This window comes from Protopterus annectens, chromosome 6.part0 (assembly GCF_019279795.1).
Source record: "Protopterus annectens isolate FY-2018-M chromosome 6.part0, PAN1.0, whole genome shotgun sequence".
Lineage (NCBI taxonomy): Eukaryota > Metazoa > Chordata > Ceratodontiformes > Protopteridae > Protopterus > Protopterus annectens.
The window spans coordinates 1162257705-1162280674 of record NC_056737.1 but is presented as its reverse complement, the minus strand read 5'-3'; the positions used below and the strand labels follow the sequence as shown (position 1 = coordinate 1162280674).

The 22970-nt window shown below is 39.2% G+C and overlaps 1 protein-coding gene across 1 annotated transcript in view; it reads left to right on the top strand.

The window, feature by feature from the left end:
- Positions 1-22970, top strand: part of SLC4A10 (solute carrier family 4 member 10) — a 3247445-nt gene that overhangs the window by 698481 nt on the left and 2525994 nt on the right. The window contains exon 2 of the mRNA XM_044074780.1: positions 1-76. This exon is cut by the window's left edge and continues 6 nt beyond it. Within this exon, the coding sequence (XP_043930715.1) occupies positions 1-76 (76 nt within the window). The remainder of the gene's footprint in view (positions 77-22970) is intronic.

Here is a 22970-nt window from a genome sequence, read left to right as displayed (position 1 = left end):
GATGAAGAAGCAGTTGTTGACAGAGGTGGTACTCGCTCTAGTCTGAAAATGCACTTCGAAAAGGAAGAATTAGAAGGTAAGGTAACTTTATTTCCTGCAGCAGTATGCAACACTTGTTCAAGTACAATACATTAATCACATTTCTTTGTTTAGAATGTGGTTACAGTTTTGAGACTTTTCACGTTTTGTTTCAGCATTATATTTTTCTCATTTTTTTTCAGATATGATTATTTCATCTAATTACAACGTACTTTAATGCCCAAATTAATCAGTACTCCCCACAATGCCATAAGGAAGAATTAACAATAAAACCAACATTTCTGTATTTTTGTATCAGTTTAACATTTTTAATGATTTAAAAAATTTTAAAAACTCTGCTGCAATGGAACAGCTTAAAATACATATTTAGAAATAAAATAATTTTGAGTAAAAAATTCATCATAAAACTTTATCAGACTAAATAACTGAAACAAGCTGAACCCTTAAACACCTTTTTCAAAGAAACCACCTAATCATTTTGAGTCACATGGTTACATACTAAATAAATCATGTACCCAAACCAGTTTTTTATTGTTTTAAAAATACAGAAAAAGTCAGTGAGCTTTTCCACTAGATTAACGCTTTATCTTGTTTAATTTTAACATTCGTCTGATGTTTCGATGTTCATTTAACCATGGTAGGACTTAGGCATTCATAATAATCTGCTGTGTAAAGTCTTTGAATTCCAACATATTTCCCAGTAACCACCACCCCCACGCCAAAAAAATCTGGTTTAACAAAATTTATCCCATTGAATATAAATTTCTTGTAGTTTTTACACTGTGCTTAAAAGGTGTGTTTTTATTATCACATTTAGACTGTGCATAATTATGTTCCTAGATATATATATATATATATATATATATATATATATATATATATATATCAAGCTATTGCATGGCACACCCCACACAAAAAGACTCTTATGTAGGACATCCATCAACAAATTACAAATGTGAAAGAGCTATTATAATATTTAGGTGCTGTATAACTTCTTCATTTATTGTGGCAGTAAAAGAATGGACTATCAGCCAAGAACTGCAACTAAAGGTGCCTTTAGTTCTATTTGAATTTAAATTTTGAGATTTTTCAAAACGTCATTGATATTCTGTCACCATTTTTAATAAAAGCAACTTTTTTCACCAAAATATTTTTAATTGCAGACTGGGATGTTAAAAATCCTTCATTCACATAATTTCAAATGGCCTGATTTTTAAATGTATAAATGAAGACCATATTAAAATTCCATTTAGCATCACCACTCCATTCTGTTGTAGTCTCCCATCCTTAATTGGAATGTAAGGCTTTATACACCACACCCCTGTAGATTAGCATACTTATTGTATCAGTAAGCTCATCTGGATTTTCTCTTTCTTAAATGTGGTCAGTAAGATATGCACGTCATCCAAACAATAAAATCTGTAATAGTATGATGGCTTTTTCTTACAAGCTATTCCTTAACCACATTGGTTGGTTCCTCAAACAACCATTTAAAAGAACTAAAACTTCATTAATAGATTAATTAGATACATTGGCATAACATATTCATGTTCCAGTATGCCATCCACCTTTGGAATAAACATCCACTACAGGGTTACATCATTACCACCTTTAAGGTAAAACTATATTATTAGATGAGTGGCCTCAAATTCTCCCCATGGTCAACCTTGTATTGTCCTCCTTGAAAGTGATGAAAACTTCTGAATATAGGTTATTGGTTAGGCTTGTAATGCTTTGTAGATAGATTGCCTAGTGCTTACCTATGAATCCATGAGATATGAATTTTGAATTTCTAAGGTGCAAAAAACACACTCCTGGAGTGTACTTGTATTAATTGATAAGGAGATATAAATGCCAATATCTCATTTTACAGCTTGCATTCTATTAGTCAGATGGTGTAGTAACCATCTTTGTGAACTCAGAGTAAAGCCATCGCCTTCTAAGTCATCCATTAGTCTGGTATGGGAAACTGTATCAAAATCCTTAGAAAGAACAAGAAGGATGCTTCCAACAAATTGTTAATAGGTTCGTAGGTTCATAGGTTGGTACTAGGCTATCGGCCGTAGGGCTTATACAAGCCCAGCCATAACAATTCCCTGGCTATTTCTTCCCACAATATTTACTTCCTTGGACTCCTGTCTAGCAGAGTGACTGACGTGATCCCTGGGGTGAATTTCCTATCTCCCATCCAGTCATCAAGGTTCCTTTTGAAGAGGGCCAAAGAGACACTCTGCTTGACATGTATGGGCAGTCTATTCCAGAGTCTGGGGAGTCTCTGGGTCAGGAACCTATCCCTCCAGCATGTTTTGTTCATTGTGATGACAAGGTTTAGATCCCTGGAGTGTGTGGTTCTGAGAGATTGGGATTTCTTTAAGTATAGCATGTCCAACAGCTCTGGATCTGACATGGCCTTGTATGTTAAGCAGAGATCGCCTCTGAGTAGACGATATGTGACAGAGTATAGCTGGAGTTTTTTAGATGGTCAGCGTAGGGCATCTGCTTTAGGCCTGTGATTCTTTTAATGAGGTATTTCTGCGGCCTTTCCAGTTGTTGCAGATGTCTTGAGAGGTACATACCAAATGGGCCATTGTATTCTATAATGGGTCTAATGAGGGATGAATACAGTGGGACAATGACCTCCTTTTTTCTGGATGAAAAGGCCCTTAGTGATGAGGTGTGCCACATAGATGGATTTCCTGATTGTTGTGGCGATATGGTTATCGAAGGTGAGACCACTGTCCACCTGTGTCCCTAAGTCTCTTATCATATTTTCGGTGTTTAGTGTACTGCCACCTATGTGGTAATTCACAGGTACATGTGTTTTTCCAAAGGGGATAACTATATATTTATTGGCATTGAGCGTGAGCCCATGGCTCTGGCACCAAGCATCTGTTTCTGTAAGGCCCTTTTGTAGAATATCCACATAATTTGGGGATTCAATAATGGCTCCCAGTTTGCAGTCATCTGCAAACTTTGTTAGCCAGAATCCCTTAGTGTTGGCCTGTACATCAGACAAGTAGATGCCAAACAAGAGCAGTCCCAGGACTGAACCCTGAGGTACTCCACTTGTCACTTGTCTGGAGCTGGATTTGGAGTTGGCTACTTTTACAGTGTGGGTTCTGTCAGTAAGCCAGTTGGCAACCCATCAAATGACGTGGGGATTAATACCCAGCTTAGTAAGTTTATCTATGATTCCAAAGTGGGGGATGGTATCGAAGGCCTTGGCGAGGTCCAGATAGGCTGTGTGGACCACCTTACCCTTGTCCACAGCTCTGGAGACTGATTAGAAGAAGTCAATCAGGTTCAGGAGACAAGATCAGCCCTTCACAAACCCAAACTGGGTGGAGTCCAGTGTTTGAAGGTTGTCAATGTTTTTGTTTATAAGTTCCATGATAGTGCATTCCATGGACTTGCAGATCAGGCTCGTCAGACTGATGGGGTGGTAGTTCCCAGAAACCAAGGTGGATCCCCCCATGTGGAGTGGGATAACTGCAGCTGTGCCCCACTCAGTGGGCACAAAGGCTGAGGTGAAGCTGTGATTAAACATGACACTTAGGTGAGGTGCTAGTTCATTTTGTAGTTCATATGGTACACAGTCCAGGATGTCATCTGGTCCCATAGATGCTGTATTCGTAGCTTTGGAGAGTGTGGCTTTTACCTGTGTAGCCATTATTACTTGAATTTGGCAATCTTTCAGTATTGAGATGGGCCCTTTAGGGGGATGAGAGGCGGGTGAAGTTGGCACTGAATCGACCTGCTAGGATATTGGCAATATCCTTGGGATCAGTATATTTAATGCCATTATGTTGTAGCTCAGAGCAAATCTGAGCATTGCCATTTAGATTCTTGACATAGCTATAGAATGCCTTGTGGTTGTCTTTGGAATCTTTGGCAATTTTATTTTCATAACTAGCTTTTGGAGATTTTATGAGGGATCTCAGCTTCTTTCTGAGGCTGGTAAGGGATTTTTTTGCATCCTGGGATCTTCCTCTTTTTTTGCAGCAGTTTCTTCCTTTTATTGTAATGTTTGTTTATGGCAGAGCCCACCATTTTGGCTTTATTTTTTTGGAGGAGAGCATCTTGGCTCTATTTGGGATGGCACAATTCATGCACGAGTAGATGTGCTCATTCAGTGGCTTAGTGTTGGATTCAGCAGTCGAACTTTCAGTTCCCGTCTGCATGGGTGTCATAAAGTTTGTCACTTCTGACTTGAGTAGCATGAAGTTGGCTTTAGAGAAGTTTTTACAGAGGTTTCCTTACTGGGGGGGTGGGGGGTGGGGGAGGGATGCGGATGTCAAGGGTGATTAGATTATGGTCAAACCTGACCAATGAGGGGGTGACCATAGGTGTGGAGCATCGATTTCCCATGTTGGTAATGACCAGGTCTCGGATATTGGAGCCCCTGGTGATACTATGGATTAGTTGATCCAGGGCATTGGAATTTATGAATTCCAAGAACAGGTGGGCAAAGGTGTTGGTACATGAGTAGTTTTTCCAGTTAATGGCAGGGTAGTTGACATCACCCAGAATTAAGGTGCTTGGTTGTATCATAATATTTTCCAGTACGTTTAGAAAGGTGTAGTGAGAATCTTGGGGCATGGTGGGGGATTTGTAGCAAGCTACAATTTGGATTGCAGTCTTACCTAGTGTCAGTTGCATCTAGAGAATTTCAGATGCATTGTGTTGGGCAACTAGCCTGGTGATGTGAATATCCTTGGTGAATATGGACACTCCTCCACCTTTAGTGTTTCGGTCCTGGTTTTGTGGCCGAAAAGTTTGGAAAGAGTTGTAGCCTGGTATTGCAGGGGTGCTCTCCGGAGCCTTGAACCAGTCTCAGTTACTGCACAGATATCGATGTTCTCCATTTTTAGGAGTGCCTCGAGAGAGTGCATTTTGAGGTTTAGACTTCTAGCATTACCTTCAGAATTTGCATGCTTGTACCTGTTACGGTGGTGGTTTTGTCCTTTGAACTTAGCCTAAAAAAGGCACTATAGAGGTGGCAAGAGCCTTAGTCAGTAACCTGAATCCCAGGGGTGACAGGTGCAGACCATCTCTGGCAAAGCATTGTGGTCTGTCGATGATGTCATCCCAGGCAGACAGATACTGGATCCCCTTTGAATGACACCAGAAGCTTAGCCAGTTATTGAAGTCAATCATTTTGTCCTTATACTGTGGTATCATTCTGGGCAAAGGCAGGATGCTACTCAGGGCTAGGGTCATACCTGCCTGGGCTACATGATCTGAGAGCTCTTCCATGTCTCTTTTCATGTAGTCCAAGGAGGTACTTCTCAAGTCATTCACTCCAACATGGACAATGACAGAGTCATATTTGTACTTGTTGTGGAGTGACTAGAGTGCATGCATTATGTGGTAGATCCTGGGACCCAACAGGCAACTGACTATAATTTTCTCCTTGTTCAGCCTGGTGCGTGGGACATCAGTGTGCCTGACTATAGAGTCACCTATGACTAAAGTGTTGGGTACGTTTTCTTGCCTTAGGGGCTGTTGTTGGGTGGCACACTGGTGTTGGGAGCTATGTGGCACTTTGGTTGTGATTGGTGTTTGTTTGCATTTCAGCTTCAGAGGTCCTTGTTGCTTGGGCAGGTTACTGTTAAGGATCTCCACATATGAAGGTTTAGTGTTGCTATGTGAGGGTGTTGGTGGTGTGGGTTTAGAAGGGCTATGTGTTGCTTGAGGTGTAGTGCGGGTGTTAACCTTATCCTCTTGACTGTCTAGCACAATCTTGGGTGGAGAGAGCTTTGCTTCCAGTTTGGCTATGTAAGTGCATCTTTTGCAGGTTGCAGTGTTAGGTGGTAGGAAGAGAGGGTTGTCTGTGTACATGAGGCAATTGCTGCATTGCCCCGGTATGCCTAGATTCACCAGTTGGACAGGAGAAATCACTGAAAGCTGACCCTTGGACATGCCTGGTTTGGTGCTTTTTTTTTGTAAAGTACAAGAGCTGTTTTCCCATACCTTAGCATGGTACTTTGCAGTTATAGGCTGTTTAGTGTCTATGATTAATTTCTCCTTATTAACAAGGAGAGTTGAGTGCTTGTTCATAGGTTCATAGGTTCATAGGTAGATACTAGGCTATCTGCCCTAGGGCATTTATAAGCCTAGCCAGAGTGTATTCAGCTTCCGCCTTCCTATTAGATTAGCCTACTGTGCCTCTGTAAAGTAGGTCACAGAAGGTACCCTTTTAAGATTAGTTTACTGTGCCTCTGTCTAGCAGGGACACAGAAGAGATCCCAGGGGTGAATTTGCGATTGTATCAGTTTAAGGCTTCCTAGTGCTTTCCAACAGGTTTTTGAGCAAGTGCTAGTCACAGGGATGCTTAAAGGTAAGATGAAAAAATGTTTTAACCTAAACACTGCAGTGTGCACTAGAAGAGTTAGGTGTGAAAATAGGTAAGTTAAGTTTTACATGTCTAAAATGTTAAGTTTTAGTGGAGAGTCACTGTTTTTAAAACAGCAAGATTTATTGAAAGGAGGTAGTCACTTTTGTATTCTGGTACTATGGAATGCAGTAGGATGGCCAATATATTTAAATAGTTGAATGGGAGTGTTTTCACAAAATGATAATTTTGCACTTACTCACACAAGCCAGTAAAAGCAGAGAGGAAATGAGATATATGGTCAAATTAATATAAGAGGCAGGCAACTAGAAAGACAGTGGTGTTTAAGAACACAACAGTAACCAGGTGGTAGGGTGGGGAAAAGATTTCTGCCTGACTCACAAGAGACAGAGCTGTGGTCTCTTTTCAAGTTTTAATATGCAGTTAAAAGCAGAATACAAGTAAATCACAAGGTAAAGAAAACAAATCACATTATTCAAAATAGAAAAAGGCAATAAAGTAATACAAAATACAACAAATAAAAATCAAACTAACCTTTCCCTCACAGCAAAGTGTAGCAGAGTCTGGGTGAGCCTTTCTAGTAAAGCTCTGAAATGTTTTATTTTACCCTTTAAATAGAAGGTTTCGTTCCTAGCTCCACCCCTCAGTTCACAGATGATTAACCTTAATTGACCTGTTCTATCTTATGTGTGAGTCCTTAATTGATCTGTTCTGATTTCTGCCTGACTCACAAGAGACAGAGCTGTGGTCCCTTTTCGAGTTTTAATATGCAGTTAAAAGCAGAATATAAGTAAAACAAAAGGTAAAGAAAACAAATCACAGTATTCAAAATAGAAAAAGGCAATAAAGTAATACAAAATACAACAAATAAAAAGCAAACTAACCTTTCCCACACAGCAAAGTGTAGCAGAGTCTGGGTGAGCCTTTCTAGTAAAGCTCTGAAATGTTTTATTTTACCCCTTAAATAGAAGGTTTAGTTCCTAGCTCCACCCCCTCAGTTCAAAGTGTTCTAAAAAATGTGCTTCCCGATTAAGAATGCATTGTTTGTGTCATGGTTGGGTTTATGTGAAATAATATTTGACATTATTATAGGTTCATAGGTAGGTACTAGGCTATCAGCCCTGGGGCCTATATAAGCCTAGCCAAAAATGTTCCCTGGCTTTCGCCACCCAAGAAAATTATTTTCCTTTGCCCCTATCGAACATGATTCAGAAGAAGGTATTGGACATGTCTTTAAGAAATGTTGAAAGGGATAACTGTCTCTAAGCTGTCTGTGCAATTGAGAAACTACTGTTAAGAAGATGTACAGTGATTGCTGTTTTCCAACATGATTGGAGGGATAGTGTCTGCATAGAACCCAGAAGCTGCTGTCTGACTGGTGTCCATCTGCCCACCCTGAATTGCCTGGGATAGCTCTGGTGTTAAAGCCAACTGACCTGCTAATAATAAACTGAAGATTGCTACACTGAATATAGGTTCACTAACAGGATGCAGCTTGGAAGTGGATGATATGATGGTCAGGAGGAGGAGAATGGGAATTCTGTATATACAGGAGATAAGGTGGAATGACAGTGCAGTAAAGTCACTTGGCTTGTGATCCAGAGTCTACTACTCAGGAGGAGGACAGGCTAGAAATGGTGTAGGAATTATAGCGAAAAAGAGTCTTCTGAAGACAGTGAGGTATGCCACTAGAATCAGTATAAAGATAAGGCTGTCTTCATAATCTCAGACTAAGCCAGAAGCAGAATGTATTGATGAGGAAAAGAGGCCGCTCAAGCAGCAGTTGCAGGTTGAACTATGTAAGGCTAGACAAAATAAGCCTGTGTTGATAAGAAGGGTTGAGTGCTAATGTCAGGACAGAGAAAATAAGATATGAGGACTGCCTGGGTCTACATGGCTAAGGCAGCAGAAGTAAATAAGGGAAGACCATTCCACATGTCTGTCTGGCAAATGGCTTAAACATGGCCAAGAAATTGTTCACCAAGATAGAGGCAGTCACATGATCACATAAAAGAGTTGTCAACATGCAACTCAGATAGACTTCCCTCTCATGAAAAAGGGCATTAGGGTAAAATCAATGATTGCAAAGTCATCTCTAGTGAAACAGTTGTTCCATCAGCTTAAAAACTGAAACTATGCTGAAGTTCTGGAGAGAAAACACATGAGCTCAAGGAAATATTTAGGGCTGATGGCTCCTCAGGAAGAAGAATAAACAGATGGAGCAAAAACAGCGTGTGTGAAGAATACAGAAAAGATATTTGACCAAGCCAGATATAGAAATATGACAGGTAAGGAAAGCTGAAGATGGAACACAGAAATATGGAAAGTTATCAAAAGAATAAAGTACTGCAGGAAGAAGTGGGAGACAGAAAATATGGACCTGATTTAGAATCGCACTGGCAAAGAACAAGGCATCAGGGGAAACCCCACCAGCTTCTGGAAAGTGATGGCACAAAGAAGCTTAAAAGTTAATACCACAAAGATAATGAAGACATACGTCAGACAGCATTCAAAGGCTATACCAGCAGCAACCTGCTCACCAGTCTAGAGGGGCATCAAAGGCAGGTGGCAGGAATACTTAAATCAGCTTCTGTATGAAGAAAATCCCAGCAAAGCTGTATTGTCCCATGCATTATCTTCAGTGAAATAAGAAGAAGAACCTACCGTAGGAGATGTACAAAGAGCACTAAGGAAATGGAGTTGGAGAAAGAAGCAGGCATTGATAAAGTCAAAGCAAATATGATAAAGATGTTGGGTGATCTAGGGGAGAAATAGCTCTTGGGGTAATGGGTGAAGTACAGTGAGAATGATTGTACGATAGATGAATGGCGAATATACATTCTAATTCCAGTGCACAAGAACAAGTAGGTCCTTCACAACTTTGACAGTGAATAAACATTCTAATTCCAGTGCACAAGAACAAGTAGGTCCATCACAACTCTGACAGCGAATAAACATTCTAATTCCAGTGCACAAGAACAAGTAGGTCCTTCACAACTCTGACAGCAAATAAACATTCTAATTCCAGTGCACAAGAACAAGTAGGCCCTTCACAACTCTGACAGTGAATAAACATTCTAATTCCAGTGCACAAGAACAAGAAGGTCCATCACAACTCCGACAGTGAATAAACATTCTAATTCCAGTGCACAAGAACAAGTAGGTCCATCACAACTCTGACAGCAAATAAACATTCTAATTCCAGTGCACAAGAACAAGTAGGTCCTTCACAACTCTGACAGTACAGAGATGTCAGACCCTTGTCACACTGAACAAAGTGCTACAGAGGGAGACTGATACACGAATACACATTGTGCTCCCGCTGGGAGTGAGTGTGTCAAGGTTCGGCTGTGGGCCCACTGTTGTTCATACTGGTGATTGGCTACATTATTAAACAGGTCAGAGAAGAGAGAGATCAGACAAACTGCTATGCACTGATGATTTGACATTACAAGCAGGCTCTGAACAAGAACTTCAGAAAATGATAGGGAAATGGAATGCAAAAGTGATGGCAAATGGGATGAAATTGAGAATGGATGAGGCCGTATTCATGACTGCAAGCTGGAAAAAGTCAAAAAAGCTAAAAATTAAAATGGAAGGGAAAATACTGGAACAGTTTAGCAGCTTCTGGTGTCTTGGAGTCTGGCTATAATGGGAAGAAAGTGTCTGTAATTTCGTTGAAAGAAAATGTTATTCAATGGAAACGTGATGTGTTGAAGTGATTGAAAGGCCCGTTTAGTTAAATGAGCATTTGACTGAAAGTCAGTTTCATTGAATGTGGCTTAACTAGACCAGAAGTAAAATGTCTGGCAATATATGGTGAAGCTCTAGCTCATGACTGGAATTACCTACACATAACTGTTACTGGTGTAGTTTTTTTGTGCATTGACAGTGATTCCCTGCGCATGGTATTTTTGTTTTTCTATGCAGCTGTGCAACCAAGAAGATAGTATATTTTTTTTCCAAAAATCTTTATTATAATTTTTGTATACAGTGGAAACAGCACATTAAAGACAATTGTCAACCATGAGAGAGGCAACAATAAACTGTGAAACAGAAAACCTACAGACATATATTAAACAGTAAATAAACTATATACAAAAGAGCCGAGTGTCTAATTATATAAGCTAAATAATTGCTCTTATATGATATATATATATGATTAGACTATATATTATATAAATTGAGGCCCATATATAGGAAAGTTAAAAGGAGAAGGGGAAGGTAATGAAATAATTAAAGGTAAATCTGTTTCCCATCCCTAGGATGTAATAAAAAAATAACAGGCATTATGGCAAAATGTGATCGAGTAATGTATCCCAATATTCAGTAAAATGTGGAGGAAGTTTTTGACTATGCATTAAAAATTTGTGAGCTGTTAATTATTTAATTGCCATTTGCTTAAACCCTTACCAGGAGTGGTCAGTTCTATCTTTCCAATTCAGGGTGATATAAAATTTGATTAGAGCGAATAGCGTGATTAATATACGTATCTGTAGCCTTGTTAGACCTGGGGGAGGGGGGATATGTAGAATATTGAACCACCAGGAAATGGTGGCTTTCTCATATCTCATTTTTTGCACTTTGAGTTTTAGAGAGCACCATAGCTTGTAGGATTGTTTACAGCTCCAAAAAAAAGGAGGAGATCCGCCTTCTGGAAATCATAGTGTGGACAGAATGGGGAGATTGTGGGGTTAAATGTATTTAGTAAAGTTGGAGTATAATATGCATTATTTAATATCATTAGTTGTGTATAATTAAGTGTTTAAGGGGATACATGTTGATGTTATTTGGGTAGAATGGAATTTTTGGTTAATTGAAATTGTTGACGCTAAGTTAGTCCAATAGTTGGAGAAGGGCACTTCAGTTTGGTATCTGAGTGAGGCTATAAACTTATACATATTTGAGACCATTTTTTTTTCATTGAGTGTGGGCCCCAAAGAGTTTTACATATATTTACATCATTAGGTGTTAGTTTAGGGTCTTCCAGAATTTTGACACCCATTTCTCTGATTTGTCTCAGAATAATGATAAAGCTTTTGGGGAGATTCAGTGACAATCTCAACTCAGTGACAGAATGGCTCCTAAATGTGGTAGATGTCTAATAAGTGTATTTCTTTTATAAGTGAGTAATTATTTAGAGTAATCATTTTGATGTTAAGACTAACATTTGGGTTAAGATGTATTGGTTGCAAGATATTGAAGGCATTGGATAGACTTAGTGATTCAAAAAGTTGTAGGTTAATTATTTTATTCTTTAAAGATGGATGTAACTTGATGTTTTCAAACTCTCATTAAGGAAGGGAACAGCTTTGGGGTTGAAGTTCAAAGTTTTAAGATAGTTATAAAACAGCTCTATCCAGACCGGCGCCTATGTCTTCTTGTTTGGATTGTACTCAGAGAGTGCTACTATTCTATTACTATTAATTATGTCGTAGTAATGTTTGTAGTCATTGAGACTGATTCCCTCCTTATTCTTGGGGTATATCAGTTTTTTGTATGTGATTCTGATCAATTTATAAGACCATATGAATTTGGATAGGGAGGAATGTAGCATTTTGAAGAATTTGTTGTGCACTATTATACTGGAGGCACTAAGTACGTATAGCAGTCTTGGCACCAAGTTCATCGTAATGACGGCCACTTTTGATAGGAATGGAAGCTGAAGTTTATTCCATCTAAGCAGGTCTTGTTGTACAGTCAGGCTTAACTTAGTGACATTGCTTTGATAGAAAAGTTTTGCATCTTGTTGGAAGGATATTCCTAAGTACTTCACAGAGTGCTTTAACTTAATTTCAATTGTCAAGGGGTAGGCAGGTTAAATGGTGTGTAATGAGTTAATCGGGGAAATGGAGGATTTGTCTGGGTTTAATTTGTAGTTAAAGAATTTTGAAAAAGTATCTATGGAGTTCAGAATTTTCTGTGTATCTGAGTTGGGTAGTGTAAAGTATAGATTAAGATCATGTGTAAATGCCGACAATGGAATTTTAGTGTTGTAGAGAGCTGGTATATGATGAAAGGTTTTCTGTGTAATAAGTAAAAACAGTGGTTCATATATAAATTAAAAAGGTAAGGGGATAATGGGTACCCTTGTCTTGTACCATTTTTAATATCAATCTGGGAAGGGATGGTTTTATTAATCTGCAATGTTGTACAAGCATTAGAATATAATGTCTTGATAAGTTGGATGAAGCTTAGGGGTATACTAAAGTGGGGTAAGACAAAGAATAGGAAGTCTAAATTGACTCTATTGAATGCCTTGGAGGTGTTGATTGCGAGGGCAAATAGAAGAGTATGGCTTTGGTGAGAAAAAGTTATCATTACTTCTAGTACAAGTGTATTATCACAGGTTCATCTACATTGTATGAAACCAGATTGACTGGGCGATATAATACTGGGGATAATAGTTTTTAATCTATTGGCCAGTATTGTAGCAATGATTTTAATGTCCATCTTGATCAAAGAAATAGGTCTATAATTCCATGGGTTTTTAGGATCAGTGTTTTCTTTAAACATAAAGATTGTTTTGGAGGTGTTGAGATGTAGATCTGTAAAACTGGTATCCTTTATATAGTTAAATAAATAGAACAGGATTTTTGAGATTTTCTGTCTGAGCGTTTTATAGAATTCTGCAGTAAACCCATCTGGTCCTTTGTTCATTTTAAGATTATTTATTACTGATAGTATTTCTTGTTGGTTATTGGGAGTTGAAAGGGAGTCTTGTATGGTTTGGTTGAGTTTTGGGAAATTCAGTTGGCTTACCAACTGGTCAATCTCTTGTTCCAGTAGTAAGGATGTTTGGGTGCCATATGCTTGAGAATATATGGTTTCAAATAAGTGGATTATTTCCTGATTAGAATTGTGTATTCTTCCTTGATATTTTGTCTCTGTTATGATAGAAGGTGGTTTAATCTGATTTATCATTCTTGCCAAGAATTTGGATGGCATTTGCGACCACTCCGAATAGTAAGCCAGATTTTTTATTTCTTGGAATGACACATGATTAGTATTTAATAGGTATAGCTCTTTCTGAAGGTAATCAAGTTGTTATTCAGATTCCTGGTTATCGCTTAGTTGAAGTTTTGATTCCAGTATATTGATTTTTTTTAATTAGGGATTCTTTAGCATTATGTTTTCTCTTATGATAGAAAGCTTTATTGATGAGGGTCCCTCTTAACAGGGCTTTTGTAGAGGCCCAGTGGATGTCAAATGGTAGCTGAGATGTATTGGACATGGACAGTAGTTCTTCTAAGAGGGAATCAGCTTCTCATACAATATCTCTTTTTAGTAGTACATTGGGGTTCATGGTCCAATTAGAGCCCCTATTGCTAGTATTGGCATTACTGAGCCAGTTAATAGTACGAGAAATTTTTGAGTGGTCATAGAAGAATCTAGGCTCAGTGTGGAAGTCAATAGCTGTATCCAGAAAAATCTCTGATATGAAAAAAAATATATCAAGTCTGGACCAGGTTTTGTGACAGTGAGAGTAGAAGGTGAATTTATGCCTTGATGAGTTTTTATTTTGAAAATTGTATGGATCAACTAGATTGATGTCATCTTTTAGTTCTGTAATGGCTGTAGTGGCATATACATTGTATGAATTATTTTATATTTTACCCCTATGGTATAAAAATGGTTAGGGAATTAAAATCATATAGATGGACATAAAGAATTCCTGTTGTCTAGAACAGGGGTCTTATATATTTAATAGTAGGACTGGTTTATCAAGGTAAGGGCATTTGACTGTTAAGTAGCACCATCTTCTTTCTGAGTCTGTATCATAATACAAAATGTTGTCTTGGAAAGTTTTCTTAATAATTATTGCTCCACCCACACTAATAGATTTTTTACCAGCTGTGATAATTGTTCTAATCCATTTTTCCCCCATGTCATGTTTCCATTGTTCAGGTAGCATGTGTGTTTCTTGTATAAGAATTATTTTTGCTGTGGATTTAAAAGTTAAGTGGAAAAATATTTATTTACTTAACATTTGTTTACTGGGAAAGTTTGACTTGGAACAAGCCAATTTTTAGAGGAGGCCCAGGAAGAAAGGCTCTAGATGCATGTCTTTGTAACATGGGAGGAAACCGGAGCACCCAGAGAAATCCCACATGAACACAGGAAGGACATGCAGACTCCACACAGAAGGCACCCCAGCCACAATTCAAAGCAGAGAACCTCTTGCTGTGAGTCAACAATGTTAACCACTGCACCACTGTACCATCCAAATATAGCTTTCTCTTTTTGGCCAGTTGGATCCGTTTTATCTTCCATGAATCAATAATCCACATAATAAGTCTTTACATATAAAGAATATTTGGGATGGATAAAGTTAAATATATATGTCTTAAGTAAACTAAGGTAGGGAAGTCAAGTATAGATAAAGGCAAATAGCACTTGCCTCTTCCTGCATTAACCCTGTGCCTAATCACAAACCTCCTCAGCCCAGAAGAGAATATTATAGTAACTTGTAGAGACAAACTAGGGATAGCGAAGCAAATCTGAATACAGGGTGTCTAGTATATACATCTTTTATAGCAAAAAATCCCAGAGTAAAACCATAGAGTAAGATTAGCATAATTTACCTAACACACTTTTTTTTATTACTAAGAGCTCCTACTAGGCATCAATACAAAAATAGGGGTATACAGCTGTGATAAAGAGAATGAAGAGAAGGGTTGTAGGGGCATACTTTTAGGCTAAGATGAGATGAGGGAGCCTATTTAGACTAGAAGCCATAATGAACATTCTCAAACCTCATTAGAAAGTAGTAAGTTGGAAAACAGCTTCTATACTTATTCCCAAATCTGAACACTCAACAGAAATATAAACAAGATTAGCAAAAAGCTTGAGTTAGCATGAATGCATATTAAAGAAATTAGTATAACATTTTTATGACAAGTATGCAATGTTCTATAACCTTTTACTAGAAACAGAAAAGTAAAAACAAATATCGTTGGAATTAAAGTATTAAATGTTGTTTAAACCTTAAGATTTTCCACGCACAGTTTAAAATAAAATATGGGTCTATATTATATCCTCGAACGCTTAAAAAAGCGAACGCTGATTGATCGAACTTATTTTTGCGAAACTGCAAAATATCAAAGCAGCAGAAACTCATATTTTTTCCTAGGGAAAGAATTTGGTTGTCCATTTCTGTTGCTTCGGTATTTTCAGTGTTATGGTGGAAAGTTACCGGTCAGATTCAGGTAAGTGTGCGATTGTGTAGATGTGAGTGTTAGGGTGATTTAGGTGAGTTAGGGTTAGGGCTCGGGTTAGGTGTGTGTGCGATTGAGTGGACATGAAGGTTAGGGCAGATTTAAGTGAGTTAGGGTTAGGGAGCGGGTGAGGTGAGTGTGCGATAGTGACGGACCTTAGGGTTAGGGTTTGGGTTAAAGTAAGTGGGTAGTTAGTGGTGTGTGCATAGTTTAGGGTAGGGTTAGGTATCAGATTTTAGGTGTATTTGTGTGGATTTCTATTTGTTTGGTGTGCTTGTGTTGTGTGTATGTGTTTTGGATCAGCAATTTTTTTCCCTGGGAAAAAAAATCGCTGATCTGACAGTTCGAGATTGTAAACTTTCACTTAAATTAGGTCGATCAATCAGCGTTCGCTTTTTTAAGCGTTCGATGATATAATATAGACCCTAAAATATATCCAGTCAATTAACACTAGACCAAGTGGTTTGACTCACTTAGATGAATGTTTCCACTAAGTTTGTGGATTTTGCCAGACATTAGAATGCAAGTATGAGGCATTACACCTTACAAGTATCGAACTAGATTATGTGAGGGTAGACCCAATAATCATTTTTATGAGGAGGATAATCCTCCTGTATAGCAAGAAGAGATGTTATCATATTGTTACTGTAAAAAGGTAGAAGCTGCATGACATAATGTAATATCAGTGGAGCACAAAATATATTTTAATGTGATCATGGACCCAGCAGCACAAAGGCTGAGAGGATCTTGCTTGTATGTATGTTTTATATCCTCTGGCCATTTTATAACTTGAGATCAGAGAAGAGGCATATTAAAAATCAAAAAGGACAGAACAAAAAGGAGGTGAACAATTCATGCAAAAATGGAGTGAGTAAAAATTGTAAAAAAGTATAAATTTAAACTGCATATTTATACTGCGTGTTCATAACAAGTGAAATTTTTCTATTAATGTATGTGAACCACTGATGAATCTGCAAATGAGATGATTTAATAATGATACATAGCTTTTATGCATTTTTAATATCAGTTGTTGAAAATTTTTGAGATAAAGTATAATGTCTTGCACAGGCATTTGTTTAAATTCAACATTCTGTATATTAAGTTGGAGTTTTTTGACAGCAATCTACTTTGCATTCTTAACTCTTTTGCTAAGAATGCATTTTTAGACATGACTATATCACGTTTCTTCACTTATGTAGGACTAGTAGATCATTTGCATACTTCCCTAAAAAACATTGTTTTTTTCTTTCTTTCTTTCCTTTTATTTCATTTCACTCCTTTTTTCTTTGAACACACATGTTCTTTTATTTAAACAAATTAGAAAAATACCATTGTCAAGCCCAGACTACACAAGACTATTAGCTGCAGGAAGCTTCCTGTCATGCTTAAAGTCACAGTCTTCTGAAACAAGCCCAAGTTAAAGTTATGCAACATTAGTCTGTCCTCCATCTTAGATTCTCAGACACGTTTTTTCACACGCATTACTTTTCTTTCCTTTTTCCTCCTTTTCCCTTATATAGGACATAACTGTTGAGTAAATTCACCAACAGAAAAGGGTGCATATGGACCAAGTGATTTATTCCAGCGATTGAATCTACAGATATGTATCTTGCATGAATTGAGAGTTGTTTGCTAAGGTTATAACCTCTCTCGGGAAAAAGTTGTAGTCTGTTTTTATCTTTAGGGCAAAAAAGACCTCATATCCATAATTTCTGATGAGATCCCAGTCTGTTGGGGATCATGCCACAAGATTTATGTTGGGAAGTGGAACTATGTGGATAGAGGGTGACCATGTCACTTTAAGAGCACATCCAAACATTTCAGCAGGAAGTTATGCTAGCAGAGAGAATGAGGAACTGTAAATAGTCAAGGATCTCTCCTAAAGCCAGGGATTTTTTTTCCCTTTTCTTATTAATAAAAACTATTTCTATCTGGGAATGTATGTTCAGGAGCTATTGTACCAACTGGAGAGATGAGGGACAGATGAACAACAACCTGCAGATAGCCCCATGGAATCGGAGGAGATATAAGTATGGTAGTTGTGTTGTGGGGGCAAATCAGCATTTAATGGTTTTCATAACAGGCAGATTATTAAAAGCTTTCAGGAAAGCACTTCTTGCTTCTTTAACTGATGATGCTGAGAATTTATCCCCATTGTGTTGGAAGGATAGTGTGCTGGGGAATTTCATTTGAAATTTTATTTTATTTTGGATTAAGTAAGTGCAGAATGGGGATAGTTTTTGCCTCTCTTGTTTAATTTGCATTGGAAGGTCTTGAGTAAAGGAAATTTTATTGCTGTTCCATGCCAAATATTTTTTTTTCTTTTTAGCGGTTGTAATGATTTTGTATACGGTGAGCTGCCTGTCGGATGCTAGGATCCACCACATAACACAAGCACTCAGGTCACTCCAAGGCAAGTACAAATATGACTCACTCATTGTCCATGCTGGTGTGAATGACCTGAGACGTACCTCCCTGGACTACATGAAAAGAGACATAGAGGAGCTCTCTGAGCATGTAGCCCAGGCCGGTATGACCCTGACCTTGAGTAGCATCTTACCCTCACCAATAATGATGCCACAGTATGAAGACAAGATTATCAATTTCAACAATTGGCTTAAGTATTGGTGTCATTCAAAGGGGATCCAATGCCTGTCAGCCTGGGATGACATGCTTGACAAACCACGATGCTTTGCTAGGGACGGCTTGCACCTGTCACCCCTGGGCTTTCGGATATTGGCAAAGGCTCTTGCCACCCCCATAGTGCCTTTTTTAGGCAAGGCTCAAAACACAAACCCACCTCCATAGGTATCACAAGGGATAAGAAACTAAGAGTAATGCTACTCAACGCCAGAAGTCTAAACCTCAAGATGCACGCACTCAAAACTCTCCTTAATATGGAGAACATCGATATCTGTGCAGTAACAGAAACCTGGTTCAAGGCTCCCGAGAGCACCCCAGCACTACCAGGTTATACCTCATACCATGCTTTTCGGCCCCAAAACTTGGACCGAACCACAAAAGGAGAGGGAGTATCAATATTCGTCAAAGATACCCACACCTCCTGGTTGGTGGCACAGCACGAAGCATCAGAGACTATCCATGTGCAACTAACAGTGGGTAAAACTGCCTTACAGTTTATAGCCTGCTACAGACCACCCTCCCAAACCCAGAAACCCCACTCAGCCTTCCTGAGAACACTGGAAAATATGAAGGTCTCTCCAAACACCATTATATTGGGTGACTTCAACTACCCAACCATAGACTGGGAGCATTACTCTAGCTCCAACACCCTAGCCCAAAGGTTCCTATAATTTATAAACTCAAATGCTATGGAACAACTTGTTACCACTCCCACAAGAGGGGAAAACATACTGGACCTGATCATCACCAACATGGGGACTCTATGCTCCAGACCAGAAGTGTATCCCTCACTGGTAAGATCAGACCATAAACTAATCTCACTGGATATTCACATCTCGACCCCACCCCATGCCCAGAAAACCACAGTGAAAAACTTCTCTAAAACAAATTTCACACTCCTCAAAACCGAGGTGCAATCCTTCAAAGCCCCCGGGCCTGTGGATAATACGGCCCAGACAGAAAAATCCTTTATAAACGCATTCTATGAACACCTTCAGGAATGCATGGATCATGCAATCCCAAATAAAACCAAGACCCAATCCTCCAAAGGCAGACGTCTTGTCTGGTGGACCCCAGCCATAAACAAACTATACAATAGAAGGAGGAAGCTACTACATGATAGAGCAAAATCCCAAAAAGGGAAGGCATCTCTGATCAGTATTAGCAAAAAACTACAGGCACTCATAACATCGTCTAAGGTCAGCTTCAAGAGAAAAATTGCACAGGACACTAAGGATAATCACAAGGCTTTCTTTAGTTATGTTAGGAACCTGGGTGGGAATTCCCAGATATGCTCAGAATTAGTCCAAAATGACAAAAAATACACCAAACCCACAGACATTGCCAACATCCTAGCTGACAGGTTCAGCGCAAACTTCTCCCCCCCTCCCCACCAAAAGGGCTAATATCTATCCCAGCAGAGTGCTGCCCCCCTGACATCTCAGATGCTCAGGTAAGAGCTGCCCTCTCCAAAGCAAGAAACACAGCATCAATGGGACCAGACGGTGTCCCGGGCTGCATCCTACATGAACTCCAAGAAGAGCTAAACCCAAACCTAAAACTACTGTTCAATCTCAGCCTTACTACAGGATATGTACCCAAAGAGTGGCGTACAGCAACAGTGGTCCCTCTCCACAAAGGTGGTGCCTCAACGGATCCTGGAAACTATTGCCCCATAAGTCTCACTAGCTTGGTCTGCAAAGCTATGGAAAGGATCATCATGGACCTTATAAATAAAGATATTGGGGACCTACAGACACTAGATCCTACCCAGTTCGACTTTGTTAAGGGCAGATCCTGCCTCTTAAACCTGGTTGATTTCTTTGAAACAGTCACCAAGGCCATTGTCAAGGGGAAGGTGGTCCACACAGCCTACCTGGACCTCGCAAAAGCCTTTGATACAATACCCCACTCGGGCATTATAGATAAGCTCACCAGCTTAAATATAAACCCCTATGTCACTAGATGGGTTGCAAACTGGCTCAAGGACAGAACCCACATGGTTAGAATAGCTGGAGCTATGTCAGACTCCAAACCAGTTACAAGTGGCGTCCCACAAGGCTCAGTCCTGGGACCTCTCTTGTTTGGTATATATTTCTCGGAGGTACAGGCCAACTTGGAAGGACTGTGGCTGACCAAGTTCGCAGATGACTGCAAACTGGGCGCCATAATAGATTCTCCAGCCAACACAAGCATCCTCCAAAAGGGCCTCATAGAAACAGACAACTGGTGCCAGAGCCATGGCCTCAAGCTAAACGCCAAAAAGTGTATAGTCATCCCCTTTGGCAAAAACAAAGTGCCCACAAATTACCACATAGGTGGTAATCCATTAAGTACAGAAGAAGTAATTAGGGACCTGGGGACCCAAGTTGATAGCAATCTCTCATATGACAACCACGTGGCCAAAGTGGTTAGAAAAACATTTTATATAGCCCACCTAATCATGAAGGGATTCACATCTAGATCAGGGGAGGTCATCATGCCTCTTTACTCATCCCTCATGAGGCCCATAATTGAGTACAATGCCCCTTTTGGGATGTACCTTACCAGACACCTGCAGCAACTGGAAAGACCACAAAAGTACCTCACCAAGAGGATCAAGGGGCTCAAACAGATGCCGTATGCTGCCCGGTTAAAGAAACTCCAGCTCTACTCAGTGGCATACCGCCTGCTCAGAGGCGAACTGTGCCTGACGTATAAAGCCATGTCCAACCCGGAATTAATGGACATGCTGCACCTCGGAAAATCCAAATCCCATCGAGCTACGCGCTCCAGGGACTTGAACCTCAGCACTGAAATAAATAGGACATGCTAGAGGGACAGATTCATAACCCAGAGGCTCCCTTCACTCTGGAATAAAATCCCAGTCCATGTTAGGCCAAGTCCCTCGTTGACTCTCTTCAAGAGGAATCTTGATGAGTGGATGGGAGATCGTAGGATTACCCCGGGTATCACTTCTGTGTCACTGTTAGACAGAGGCACAGTATACTAACCTCGAAAAAGGGCATAGCAAAATAAATTTAAAATGGGTGGTGAAAGCCATACACACTCTGGCTAGGCTTATAAATGCCCTAGGGCAGATAGCCTAGTATGAACCTATGAACCTATGAACCTATACATCCTGATAGTTGACTAGTTTTACATAGATCTGTCTTGACTTATCCATGTTCAGAGGTAGTCAGATCGCTTGGTGGGTTCTTTCAGTAATTATTTGCTTTGCCTTGAGTAAGTTCTCCAGGGTTCCTATTATGTGATCGAATGCTAGAAATAGTGAATGCTCAGTTGTCAAACCCAAATGCATGAAACCACAGAATATCAAAGGAACAGATTAGCGAATATTTTCCCCAGAGAAAAAAATCATTGGGCCGTTCTCTGGACTTTGCTGTTGTCTTCACTGTGGTGCGATCTCAGAGTTGGTATATTTAAGGTGGGGGGAGGGGGGTCACAGCCCCCCACATTGGGGCTATGGCGGGTGAAGACCCCCAGTTTATGTTACCTGTAAATTCTTTTTTTTTTGGATCAGCAAATTTTTTCCCTGGGAAAAAATTAGATGAGCCATTCCTTCGACATTTTGTGGTTTTGTGCATTTGGGTTTGATAATAGATCATTAGCTATTTCTAGAGTTCGATCATATAATATGAACCCAATCTGCCAGTAGGAGGCCGAAAACCTGCTGGATTGTTTCTATAAGTTTTGGCTGTTTAATCTGTTCAGGAATACCTCTGATAATGATGCTGTTTCGTCTGGATCTTGCTTCAAGGTCATTGATTTTTTTTGCTGCACGTCTATAATGTATTTAAGGTTAGTTTCTGATTCTTTCTGGAGCTTGTCTAGTTTAACCTCATTTTCTAGTACCCTGGCCTCTGTTTTTTTTTCCCATTCTGCTTATGATTTGGTCTAAGGAGTCTTCAAAGGATTGCAGCTGGTTGGAAAATGTTTGCATAGCAAGCTGTAATGGCTGAAGAGCTATTTTTAATTCCTCTAGGTTTGAAGGCTGTTCTGATTTAGTTTTATTTCCTGGTTTGCTTGTGTGTTGCTGCTTCCCAGTTCTGGGTCTTTTGGATATTACATCCTTTTCAGGTCAAGCTAGTACTGAGAATTGAGTTTTAGTAGTTTGAGTGTACATGTTGTCAGCTTTGTTTGACATCCTTGGCTTTACTTTTCCTTTATAGCCATTGGGTTAGTAGTTGATACCTCATGGTGGTAGCCAGTCAGGAATGTTTGGCCTAATCTTGTTTAATCTTCCTCTCTTTGGATAACAAAGCTTTCTTTTTCCAGTTGTAGTGCATCCAAGATGTAGTTTATAACCATATAGTAGATGTATTTGTCATGATTAAAAGTCTCTGTACTGATCTGAATTGGATATTTTTAAGTACCTCATCAGAATCAAGGAGTAGAAGTGCTCCTAGGTCAGCGGCCATCTTAGTCTCAGTATATTTTAATAAGGGTGGTGTGTGGGTGCAGTAGGTCTTGCACGTTGCAAAAAACATTTTTTAAATCATTTTAGTTGAATGTTTTTCTCTATATGATGTTTCTATTATTTGAAATTTAAATAAAAGATCTTTCAATAAAATGGCCTTTCAACAATTTAAATTCAGTCATTTGGGATTCACCTATAGTCCCAGTGGTGCGTTTTATTTTGTTCTTGGTTTATATTTCGCACCAGCACACCGTGCTACAGTTCTTAAAATTGTCATCTGACCAAATGCCAAGTA